Source organism: Haliotis rubra, unplaced genomic scaffold, assembly GCF_003918875.1.
Source record: "Haliotis rubra isolate DU_JTF1 unplaced genomic scaffold, ASM391887v1 Scf135, whole genome shotgun sequence".
In the NCBI taxonomy this organism is placed as follows: Eukaryota; Metazoa; Mollusca; class Gastropoda; order Lepetellida; family Haliotidae; genus Haliotis; species Haliotis rubra.
Window position 1 is genome coordinate 211,544 of NW_025765281.1, and position 13,855 is coordinate 225,398.

Here is a 13,855-nt window from a genome sequence, read left to right on the forward strand (position 1 = left end):
GTTAGCTTGATGCGCACTGAACCTAACAAATACATCCTTTTGAAGAAGAGAAACCAATTACATTCTGCAGTTTGCTATATTTCTGCTAAAGAACACATTCTTTTCATTTCGCTGTTGGGTGTTGAAAGCGTACGTTTGGTAACTGTTAATCCCTCTTCGAAAAAGCAATCACTGTTCATAGATTTTTGTCTTTCACAGCTCCAGGTTCCCCAGGACGACGGAAGTTATGATTGTCACTGACAGTTCTAACGAACTTTCTTTATTACGTATCGGTGTAGAGAAGCACTTCAAGCTAATTGCCAAGCTCTCCAGTGAGCCGGACAGAGATTACATCTGCCTCTTTGTTGCATATCACTGCTTGTGATCATACAACATTGAGCGAACTATTTTGGAAATGTGATCAAAATCAATCATATTAACTCATATTACGCATGGCGTCTTAGATATTGTCAAGAAAGTCGATTACATTGAGAATGTTTACACAGTTCTTCCACCCTCTAGCAAAGTAGAGCTGAATTTATTTGGATAGAAGCCGGAGATTGCAAGCTTACACTGTTATCAATAAAATGTGAATAGAACCGACTTGGTCACCTTGGGCCACGGCAAGGCGTATATGTACGCCGGACTTGGTCTGTACACACTGGCCTGCTGCAAGGTTGTTTGCTTTGTGGGGGACTGTTATTGTAGATACATCTAGCCCCCCAGTTGGGATATTTTATATGGTATTTCTTATTCTATATTGTATAACACTAGAATGAAATGAAATAAGGCTCAGTATAAACTCCAGATATTTAAGTGTCATTACCGATTGAGATCTATTTTTGCAGGCAAGTCAATATTTATTCACGATGACATTATGGCGTAATTGAATTGTGTAATAGTCCTTTCAGCTCTGAGTTATTTAGGGAATCTTTTACGATGAAAAGTAATTTAATATTGATTAATAAGTCAGCGAAGAACAAAATGTGTCCTGATTTATGAATTCCTGTTTATGTGGAGTTATAGCTGTTATAAACGGTAATGTGTCGCCTGGAAGCAGAAAATATTACATATATTACATTCACGTATTTGTCACATAAATCTGTTTTATCTCTTTTCCACATTTTCTTCCATGCGTTGTTGAACATAATATTTTGTCAAAGCAATGTCTAAACCCATCACGCCACATTTAATAATACTCTGGAGTCTTATCGCCTAATGGATTCCAGGAACATCTGAGAATTCTACGCTTAAGCAGAATGTAATGAGCTTATCGGTAATGCTGGAAATTCAAATAATGTATTTTTTTACAAACAGAACACCTCAATTTCCCCAGCATGTTAAATATTAAAGGTGATTAAGCCAGTGGAAGACGCCAGTGAGTAAATAACCCGATGTCGTTTTTCTCCGAGGTTGGATCTGAACATTAGAAGATATGAATTCCTTGACTAATGCCAGGAAGAAAGTTCATGTTCGTCACGATGTATTTTCTGGTATGTCTAATGTGATCGAAAAGTGATAATGTTGAAATCTGTCAGGAACAGGAAGCTCGGGGACCAGAAAGAAACAAAATGGTGTCATGGTGTTTTATGTTCCTAGTTTCAAGGAGGTACTTTATTCCATGTACACGGTATCAACACAGTGATATGACGGGGATATCTTCAGACCAGATCAGCGCCAGGAACATTCCTGCTGACTCGAAACCGAATACTCCACCATCGAGCAATTGCGTGTTTTATAGTCCATTTCATGTCTGGTCGTTTTGACAAAAGAATGTTGAACTCAACACCGTACATATACTCATCGTCATTTATTTGCGATAACATGAGGAATACGACATTCCCAAACTAACTTATCTTGTACACGGGTCACATACACCACAAAATCACACACTCACGTAACCATCACTAAATATATAGTTACCGTATTTACTGTATTACACACACAGTGGGTACTCTGCGACAGACAAATCTCCCTGAATTCCACGAATACTTCTGCTACATCTGTTATCCCTCAGCTATATGGAATCACCGAGACTACACACACGAATAACCTAATGCAAGACTGGGCTTTGGAAGTTGGTATCAATCTCTAGAACATGGATCATATAAATTGGCGACATTTAAAATATATATCATCCTAAAGCATACGATGTGTTCTCGTATATGTACATCCATCTTGTTGAATAATCATGATATTAATGCTCAATGTATATATAACATAACATGGATTAGCGTATCTATCATTTCATGCTGACAAAACATTATATCAAGGTTTTAATGTTGAATGATGTACGGTTTATCAAGGTTCAACTAATGGAAGATACAACATTCCAACAAATGATCAATACATGTTATAACATTTCAGTCAAGGTGTGAATGATCAAGGACAAATGTTTATATCCTATAACACCGTGTCATGTTAACGTGTGTGTGTTATAAAACTAGACCAATGTCCAATGATAGTATGCTATAACACTGTTTAACGGTCCTGTGATATACATGTAACACCGTAATGTGTTTAACATTTATATCATATAACGGTAGATCAACGATTTATGATATAACATTATATGAAGAGTTCCACATTTATACAATGACATTATAGAAAGGTTCAGGTTCCACATGATATAGCACTGTTTCACGGCTCTATGCATTAATGGTAGATCACATATGACGAATATCATCAACGCCAGATAACTTTACATCTACAGTTCACTAATCCAAACCATTCTTCCAGCACATTCATACTAGCATTTATTTATATAAAAATAGAGAAATATTGCCTATAAAAGCTGTTATACATATATCTTGCCATTATTCATGGATGTGAATAATATTAGGTGCCTATAGATTACAGTGCGCTTGGACAATGTACTGTATATATCACTTGTACATACCAACAAAGACGTTTTGCACATTTGAGACTGTACCACATATTAATTATGGGCTTGATAATGAACGATACATATAGAATATACCTGTATCAAAAACTATACTTATTTGACAGCGTTTACATAAAACAAGAATTCTCTTGTTTGTCAGATATCGCCGTATAATGCAAATACTTTTTAAAGATATGAAAAAAGGGTCCTGTGAAGGGAACGTTTGGTCGAAGACTTACCAGTGTGTCGCAATCTGCGATCAATTTGTTTTGAAAGATTACGGTCAAGTAAATGAGGTGGTAACCACGTGATATTGGTACAGTGCAGTAATGGTTGATGTTTGTGCCGCTTATGCCGTTTGTTTGATCAGTCAACTATTGCTTCCTGCCAAATGTCTACTGACAGTTTATTACTGTGTGTATGTAAATAGGGTTTCTATGTGATTATTAACATCAAATAATGAACTGTAAAGTCTGGAGATGATCATACGCAATACAACTTGGTCTCATTACACAGTTACCCTAAATACATACACTGTTCACATGGGAATTGCTAAAATGACAGTCCACATGTTTGAAACATTAAGCATGAAATGATTGATACATCAAACATCAAACACGAAGAGTTTGACAGATCAAACACGCTAAATGTTTGAAACATTAAACATGGAATGTTTAGAATATCAAGCATGCACTGTTTTAAGGTTAAAATTATTTAAAACACCAAACACGTGAGTTCTTCCAAACATCAATAAAACAATAACCAACGTTTACTTCTTATAGCAAACAATCCCTATATCATACAGAAACCATTTATGATCAATTAATTAGCCTCAGTGTGTAAATATCGACATGCCACGATCATGGTCTCAATGAAAGTATCACAAGACTCCTGGTGTGATCTCTTCAACATTGTTACCCTGTGTTCAAACAGCGCACACTCGGTCCTCAACGCTCTTCATACCACAGAAAATACATGATCCGTTGGTCCTCGTAAAGCTGGAACTGCCAGATGTCTATGCAGTGATGCAATGCCTCAAAAACGTGGCTTCAGTGTTTTGTGCCTCCCACTCCGGAAACAAATTCCGTTTTTATATTCACCAGTGAATCATATATCATTATGCAATACTATGTAAGTTTTCTAAAGGTTTTTTTTCAGTAATAGCTATACAAAATACAAGACATGGTGACATATACCTATGCAAACTATGTATTGACAAACGCTAGACATTATTGCCATTGGTAATGGTGTCATATATTTGAGTTTCTTTTGAAACGTTTCGGTTTTTATCTAGTGACCATGAATGAGAGAATCTACATATGGTATCCAGAAGGTTTGTAAACAAATGTTTTTCTAGTTTCTGTTTCATCGCATTCTATAAATCGTAGCCAAGCATCCCTAAGAACCAAATTATATGAACCACGGTAATATATAGATGGATGGACCAATTTTGTCCGTCGTGGAAAGAGTGGAAATGTGAGTAGGAAAGCTTAATGCTTCTTCCTTGGAATTCGAGGTAGATCACAAATAAGGCAAGACGACTTTAAAAGTTCTCCAAGAAACGCCAAGCCATTTGGCAGAGGTGGATATGCACTGGCGTCAAAACTCAGGTTCATCAACTGCAAGGAAAGTTATTGTTTATGAGACGCTGCGCAAACATGCAGTTAGCAAATATTAGCATGTAAGCATCTGCTCATGTAAATCGTGATTATGTCTTCCAACAATAGCGGACGACAGGATTAGCATAGTCTGATTAACAGGCAATAAATATTAATGTACAAGAGATACGAAAACAATCTTTTCGATGTTACAGTTTATGAGATATGTATTAAATGAAAACCAAAAGTAACAAAAACGCTATCATATATAACGATGTATATTTTGAATGTAATATATAATATATATTTGTTGTGAATGTAAAAGTTCCTATTTGTGAATGCATATATGCGTATATATATAGACAGAAAATATTACATAACACTTATTGTATTCTTGCGTGTTTTCCTTTCCTCCTTCATCCTATTCCTGTAGTCTAAGGTAAAAGGTATGGATCGTACACCCTATTGTTGTTACGTTATATTTGATATTTAAGACGGAAAGTCGTATTTCAGTCTGCTATGATATCATACAAGTCAGCATTATCAATGGTCTGCTCTCACCAGAATGGTCAACGTGTCTCAGTTTGGACCGAGATCGATGTTGTTGCCTCCGTGTACGCTGCTGAGGTCGTATAACAGCATACATATACGCTGAAATATACGTTCAGGTTGTAGTTGCAGCAACTATTGTCATCAGGAGTAATAGCGGCGGGTACTAGTCAGAGAGAGACAGAGAGAGAGAGAGGTGTATGGCCAGACAAGAGGTCAAGATTGTCAACAGTGCTGTCTGGGGACGATCACGCTGCTGCCTCTAGGGTATGGGTGAGGTATAATGGTGAGTACAACAGGTATGTTAATGATAATAGTGATAGTGAAGCGGATAGCTGACGTAATTCCTGGAGTAGACAGTTATCCAAAGGACATTGCTGAAGGGCTATGCAAGGACACAGCTGACTATATAGTCGGGAGGAACTGGACCAGGAGGAACTGCTGAAGCGGAAGGTGCAGGCAGAAGGAAGTTGTGAGCAAGGTTACCTTGAGGACATTGCTGAAGCGAAGGCAGATAAGCATAAGGTGGTGTTTTGAGAAAAGATATAATTTTATTCTATTGAGCATTGCTCAAGCGAAGGTAGATATGCAGTAGATGGTGTTTATGGAAACGATAGAACAGTTATATTTATTGGACATTGCTGAAGCGAAGGCAGGTAAGCAGAACGTGGTAATTTGTCAAAGGGAAAATGTTTGTGTCCTTTTGGCATTGCTGGAGCAAAGGTAGGTGCAGTGGCGGTATTTTGGGAGAACGTAGATCTTATGTCTGTTATGCATTACCGAATCGAAAATTGATATGCAGAAGGCGGTATTTGGAAGAAGTTAGACTTTTTATTTGTTGGGACTTGCTCAAGCGCGGTGCGGAGGGCGCTGGAATTTAGGAGAGAAGCAGCAGTGTCATTGGTGAAACAATGTTAGAGGGTCATGTAGCACTCATGTAGCACAGTGCAAAGGGTCAACTGAACAAGGAAGGATGGCTGAAAAGTTCTGAGCCTAATTACGATGCCAACTATGTGTTTATGGTGTTGTGTGCTCATTGTTGACATCAAATAAACCTCTCCGATAACAAACTTGTGCCAACCTTACTGGAGAGACTGGTGCTCAGTACTGTAGAAGGCTTCGTGGTGGTGGTGTTGAGGGTCCTCCTCAGCAGAACTGACCACATTTTCATTTGCATTATGCCAGACAGTGTTTTCCTAAATTTCATTAAGCGGTTGAGATGTTTAATGAGTTCAAGCCTCCGTCATGTATTGCTGTCAGTTTGTGATTTGTTTACGCCGTTATGTTTTGATCGTCTCACGAGTTCCTTTAGCATATCTACATAATATTGGTCATTGTAGGACGTAGTCCACAAGAAGGATTAATTTTTAATCGGGGTTGCAAATCCAGACTTTATGACTATGTGACGTGTGGTGAGTATTATCACCAGGTCTTAGATCATGTTTCTTCCCCTCCTGAACTCCACTTCCTCCACAGAGGAAGATAATCTACTGACGGTGACAGCATGTCCGCATGGATGTTGAACATTTTCTTTCAGTTGGCGATAGATGATAGCAGCCAGCTGTGTCCACTTGCAAAGAGAATACACTTCCATGCCTGGTTGAGACTTTGGTTCACATACAGACTGTAAGCACGGGATGCATGGTACTTATGATATATAAACTGTGTGGGTTAGGCTCAGATCATTGTAGTCACCCCTCCTACGAGAGGACATGCACTCCATGGTATTATATTAGGAGTGGCAATTTGTTGTTTGTGAGAGACCTATCAAAAGTATATTTGGCAATAGTTCCAGAGGTAAAGATGGCCTATGATTAGAGTATAGTGTGAATTGATGAAGGGATAAAGGGGCCTTCTACGGTGTGCTAACGAATAGTCTGGGGATAAGTGTCATTTTGGAGTTGTTTTTCAATGATTTGTGTCAAAACAAACTTGTAGAGAAACGACATGGGGTGACATGGCATTGGTGAGGCTGTATGCAAGAAGACATAGCCGGAGAGGAAACTGTGTGTTTTAGGAAGTGAGAACAGTGTGCATTGTCAAGGAAGATGACCAACAAAGTGTTTTGGGAGAATAAAAAGAACTACTTGCAAAAACACATAGTCAAGAAAAAGGTGTTTCTGCAAAAATGTAACAAAACATATTTACAGGAAATAAGAGCTCTAGAAAAGTAACACATTGTGTCTCATAATGATGGATTTATATGCTAAGGTATTTAACATGAAACTACATAACAATGAACACAAACAATATAACCTATTCCTCATTAATTCTACCCATCCAATAACTGATCATATATTTAATTCAATGTTACCGAATAAATATCTTAACAATCTTATGTTTCAAGATGCGCTTCAGAATATTCATTTTTGTACTTGATCATTGATCGATGATGTCAGAAATAACTAACTTTAAGATATTGCTTCAAGTTTGACATCAAAGACATAATATTAACTTCATGTTATATTTATAAACGAAGAGCGGGTTCTCACCATATTTTTTAACATAAGGTCCATTAGCAAAATCATCCATATCTTCCTCCAGATAGTGTTGCTGTCTCCGCCGCCTAAGCATTCGGCAACAAAAGGCGATAATACCCACGACAATACTCCCTCCAACAACTGAGATGAGTACTGCAAAGTTTTCACCCGGAAAGGGGTCGTATGCTGAAAGTAATCAATTTGGTAGGCATTAAAACTTGCACATTAAAGACACACACTGGAAGTGTTTACATCTGAACATGATGTAGAATTCCTTTTCGGCGTGTTTATACTTGTTCCGAGATCAGCTTACTAGATGGTTCAGTGAGGGATGATTAATGAATAGTTTCGTTTTCAGATAAAGATGATTAATTGTTGTTCTGTTCTATGAATACAGTTCATATGCTACATCCTCGCATCTTGACAAACCGTGGATAGATTAGACAGGAATATGTGCATGATTACAAAGACCGTCACACACTCATGACAGAGCATAGCGATCAATATTTTGGCACAAATCTTTCAGCAGACTTACTTATACAATAGGCAGTGGAATTCTCTGACTCATCCGAGCGATCAAAACAGTTGTTTGTCCCGTCACACAGTAAATCCTTAGAGATGCAGTACTTGTTGTGACACAAAAAGTCGTCACATTTGTGAGCTGAAAAAAGATACCATTTTGAAATCACTGACAAATAAACTTTCTACCTGTTTGGTGGAGAGGAACCAATAACGCTTGGCAAATGCAAGGCTTTAATCATGATATCTCATGTGGAACAGGGTCTGAGTGCACAACTCAAACAGCCATGCAATTACTGCAATTACTTGACTGCATAGCGTGCACCTTGTTGATGGAAGGTCAATTCAATTCAATTCAATATTTTATTCCGACAAATCACCATTGGTGGTACGGGAACAGTACAAATTAATTCATAACATAAATGATGAATTAATATGATCACTTGGTAACAGTGAATATATTAGTGCATTTATCCTTTTATAGTGTAATTGATAATTATTATAAATCTTGAAATATTCTTCACAAGTGGATAATCCTCTAAGGTAAACAGTAGTTTAAATTTTGCGAGATTCGGCCTTTTACTGTAATAAGTCGGGATATATTGGAATCTTATGTTGTCAAAAAACCCGAACATTTCAATAGATAGTGGAATTCGTCGGCTATCGCCGGTGAATTAAAAAGATTACAATTTCTGTTTATTCTTCGTATATTTTTCCAGCGGCCAGTCTCTATTGGTAAATGATGGGTTCGATGTCCGAGATGACATAAGGGGCCGAGAGACGTAGACAGGTAATAGAAGGTACTTTTCAAAAGACGGCAGATCTTTGAACAGTTTATAATAATTACCCTTTGAACTTTGTGAATATCTTCCCTCCATTTCTGTATAAAATGATCTTTAAGAGTTGATTCAACAATTGAGACTAGCCACTGTTTACAAACACAACTAGGGTTATCAAATACATAAGTTAAGCAACAACTGTTTAAAGTACTTTTTGTGTGAGAAATCCATACGTTATTATTATTTTGAAGAGTTGAAGGACACGCGATCATAACCTATACGGGGAAGATGCGGTTTATAAATTATACCAACATGTGATCATCCTTTTAGCTATTGTAATGCTCACAGGGAAACGACCCAGTTCGCCGTAAACCATGAAGTTAGCTATAGGGGGTTGATAATCGTAAGCCTGTAGCAAACTTAAGAAATTTAAGATGAAACTTTTCAATATTTACAGTATTTTCATGCCCCCATATTTCGCTGCCATATAAGGCAATAGGTAGTATTAAAATATCAAACAGATCAATTACAGTATCTTGATTTTTTCAGTAATGCAAACATGGCTTTCTTAGAGCTAGACAATAAATCATTGATTCCGAAATTAAATCCCCTATTGCGGTGAAAGGTGATGCCAAGATACGTTTAATTATTTACAATTTCAATTGGTTTAGCGTCAGACTGAAAAGATAGCTTAGATTTGTTACCGACACCTCCTCCAAATATAATAATCTTAGTTTTTGCTATGTTAGCACGGTTGTTCCATGTATCACAATATGTTTTGAATACATCAAGGGAATTCTGAAGTTCTTTCTGGGTTTCCCCTAGAAGTATCGCATCATCTGCATATAGCAAAATCATGAATTTGATACACATGTACACAAAATCATCATACACACAATTGACGTCGACGCTCTCAAGAAAAACATCCAAATCACTGAGAAAAAAAAGAAAAAAAAAATAGTGGTGAGAGATTTTCCCCATGTCGAACACCAGAATAACTAAGGAAGAAATTGGAAATTGGGTTGTCAACCATAACATAAGATTTTATATTACTATACATACGCTGAAACACCAGATGATAAAATCAGATTGAAAAACGAAACATAAAAGTAGCCAAGGATATTAAATGAATCAATGAAGGAGTCATTTTCAATCAAATCAAGGCCTGAGAAACATGTGGGCACGCGACATTGTTACTATATATACTGTATTTATATACATTTACCGTTAATTTGTGGGTGAGGCAATGGGTCTTTTGTCCCTTCGAATCGGTTTGCATCTATACACCGTTGACACCAAAAGCAGCCCATATTGAACATGTGTGTCCACACCAGTTATTAATTAGGATTAATACGCTTACAGGTATATATGAAAAAAACGAAAAAACGAGATTATTTGGTGACAAATTTCCCAACCATAAATGTCAGAGCATTAACCTAGTTGTGTTAAGGAGATCAGTAGATGGCCTTTTCTAAGCTTCATTTATATGTTAGACAGAAATTACTAGCCTCCCACATGGCTGATATTGTCGCCTACGTCGAGTTAATTCAAGGCAGTGTGTCGTTCTGACCTTAAGACCTCGACTGGTTGTTTTCGAAGGGGGCAACAGCATGATATAGGACTATCGTGTCTAGTTTTCATCTTGTTTAATATTGTTTTTGCTTCAAGGATTCAAAACAATCTACTGCATCATAATCAAATGCTGTTTTTTTGTTTTCTTTTAAAAATGAATTGAAATATTACTTTACCGTTTCACTATACCAACAGGATGACTCGGTTCCCCTTGGACAATAATGGTTTTATTTTACGTAGCGACAGGTTTACTTCTTGTACAAACGGGTGAGGGTGCGATAAGGGTTATAGATCAAAGAAAAGCAACTGTTTTTTAATCCATATCACTCAGTAATGCGTATTACACATGGATTATGTTAAAATACCAGCACACAGAGAATCAATGTGCCCCTTCAGTACATCGGCCCAGTCTGTGCTATACCATTATCGTGGACTGAAATGTTGGAGCTATTCCAACTGTACGGGACAGATAAGCCACAACCAAATGAACGACTATCGAGCATGCGCTGAGATGCAGTTAAGAACGACTATCTACGTTAGATAGAAATATAATACTACAATCAATGAGACATACTGTGTGGTTGGTATATTAGCTTTATCCCTGGTCCTTCTATTTAGAACACGTGTATTATGCAAATGAGTTGCATTTGTTGCAGTGTGACTTTAAATTCAGGAAAGGCCGAATTTCTGTGTTTTGTCTCACTATGAACTAGATGAATGTTTTATGCGATACCCTAAAGAGTGTCATGATTGCTGGCACACCCGTGAGATCCACTATAAATTGGTTTTGGAATTTACGAACAGGCCATTTTTACAGATGAACAAAAGAAGGACATTATTACATAGCTTGACAGCGTATTGCACAGGCTTGATACACAGACCGTACACAGGAACGTCGCCAACGGGGAAGTCCCCCCGGAACACAGCACACAACAGCTAGTCACTATATGCACAGGCTTGATACACGGACCGTACACAGGAACGTCGCCAACGGGGAAGTCCCCCCGGAACACAGCACACAACAGCTGGTCACTATGTAGCAGTGGCCTGCCCTTCAGTTGTATATTCGGGGACTTGCAATATCGAAGGTATACAGACATATATTGTTGAAACATACCCAAAACTGGAAAACAATAACACGTACACGTTTTGATTAATTGTTCTTGTATTATCTATAATGATAATAATGCTATTTATTTTTTCAAGTGAAGGTTTTAATGAACAACCTTTGTATCGACCTAATTTGAAGAGTGTTGAGGTGAACAGCCTCCCTGTATGAAGTCGGCTGGCCCGGAAAGTGAAACAGAAGGTTCGATCCTTTTATTACCGTCTACCCCACGTTTTCTGGGTCAGAACCACAAGCATGGGGAAGAGGGTAATAAAAGGATCGCGCCACACTATCATATTGTTGATATACCGTTTGTACGAACGTTGAACATCCCCGACAAGGTGTTGGAGAGTCTCATTAAATTCATTGCATAATCTACACTTCATAATTACATTTTGATGCGAAATCACACCAGTCTGTTTCAAATGGGCTGTGACTAGTCGTCACATTCTTCGACACGTTTGTGTGGGTTGCTGTCGAAAGTGCGTCCAGGGAGAGGTCCCATTAGACAATTATCAAGGCCTTTATTCTACAGTTTCCTCGAATTCATGTTCCAACTGTCGCTTAGTTGTACTTCTGTTTACTGTTAATTTTTTTAAAGCATATCCCAAAATCTCCCGCTACATTTGTTGCATCTTAATAATAAAGTATTATTATTCATTACATGTGTAACTGTGTACATCTCCCACCTTGTATTATTTACACAGGTACACAGGGCGGGATATGCTGACATGTTCGTGGACATCTGGTATCATGATTACTTTATATTGATTCAAGCTAATAAACATAACAGTAGACGCAACTCAAGCCTTCCACATTCATAGGAGATCTGTCGAGATGTACACAGGTGGCTTGGTCATGTGTTTGAGTAGAAAGCGAAGAGTGCCGTTTGCACGAAACGTTCACTATTTACAGAGGTAATATGTTCGTGAACATCGAGTTCTTGACATCTGAGATGGCACACGTGACGATCTCATTGGACACAAAATAAACTGTTGTCAGCTGTTTTTGGTTGCAGCAGCCGTAACATTCCGTTCCTACCAAGAACTATCATTCATCATTCATTATCAAGTAATTTGCATTATAGATATACACCTACGCTTAAATGCACTACAAATATACACCAACGTTTACTTGCATTATAGATATACACCAGCGTTTATTTGCATTATAGATATACACCAGCGGTTACTTGTATTACAAATATACACCAGCGTTTACTTGCATTATATATGCCAACGTTTACTTGCATTATAGATATACACCACCTGTTACTTGTATTACAAATATACACCTACGTTTGAATATACGCCAAAGTTTACTTGCACTATATATATACGCCAACGTTTACTTGTATTATATATATACACCACCTGTTACTTGTATTACCAATATACACCAATTTTTACTTGTATTATAGATATACACCAGCGGTTACTTGCATTATAGATATACACCACCTGTTACTTGTATTACAAATATACACCACCTGTTACTTGTATTACAAATATACACCTACGTTTACTTGTATTATAGACATAAACCAACGCTTACCTGTATTATAAATATACACCAGCGTTTACTTGTATGATATATATATATATATACACCAGCGGTTACTTGTATGATATATATACACCAGCGGTTACTTGTATTACAAATATACACCACCTGTTACTTGTAGTATAGATATACACCAGCAGTTACTTGTATTACAAATATACACCACCTGTTACTTGTATTGTAGATATACAACAGCGGTTATTTGCATTATAGATATACACCAACGTTTACTTGTATTATATATATATACACCACCTGATACTTGTATTATAAATATACACCAGTGGTTAATTGTAATACAGATATACATCACCTGTTACTTGTATTACAGATATACACCACTTGTTACTTGTATAGAGGATGCTAAACGACCTTCCATGTAATACCATTTCTATTAAATGAGTTAATGATTTGGTATCAAACGAGTGAAAGCGAGTTTGATGCTAAATCTTTCTCGAGTTAATAGAAATGGTATTTCACGGAAGCGAGTTAAGTATTCTGTTTATTACTCTCCAATATAAATTGATAGAAACTGCTTACAGTGTGATGACTCCCTCAACTTTCCACAAGTCAAGCAAGGTCTAATACCATTGTGACAGAGGTATTAGCATTGTGGCGTCACAACTGTAAATCGTTTTGACGTCATACGTCTAGCGGTATTACACAAGTGCAATATTTCGGTAAAAATATTACACTGCAGTATCTTCAACGGGCGAGTAATACATTATAGATACGCACGACATGTTACTTGTATTAAATATATACACCACCTGTACCTTGTATTACAGATATACACCACCTGTTGCTTGTATTATAGATATACA

The 13,855-nt window shown here is 37.3% G+C and overlaps 1 protein-coding gene across 1 annotated transcript; it reads right to left on the reverse strand.

The window, feature by feature from the left end:
- Positions 1 to 1,774: 1,774 nt before the first annotated feature.
- Positions 1,775 to 8,325, reverse strand: LOC124267965 (low-density lipoprotein receptor class A domain-containing protein 3-like). The gene is made up of 5 exons (XM_046702963.1): positions 8,316 to 8,325; positions 8,026 to 8,151; positions 7,503 to 7,676; positions 5,023 to 5,112; positions 1,775 to 4,482 (listed from the first exon to the last, which is right to left on the reverse strand). The coding sequence occupies exons 1-5, from the start codon at positions 8,323 to 8,325 to the stop codon at positions 4,463 to 4,465; spliced, it is 420 nt and encodes a 139-aa protein (XP_046558919.1). The 3' UTR covers positions 1,775 to 4,462.
- Positions 8,326 to 13,855: the final 5,530 nt, after the last annotated feature.

What these genes read in the sequence shown, in the direction of transcription:
- LOC124267965 (XM_046702963.1), bottom strand. An exon ending in TTCCACTGCCTATTGTATAA is followed by an intron (nt 7,677 to 8,025) that starts GTAAGTCTGCTG and finishes GATTACTTTCAG; the next exon opens with CATACGACCCCTTTCCGGGT. An exon ending in GAGACACGTTGACCATTCTG is followed by an intron (nt 4,483 to 5,022) that starts GTGAGAGCAGAC and finishes CTTTCCTTGCAG; the next exon opens with TTGATGAACCTGAGTTTTGA.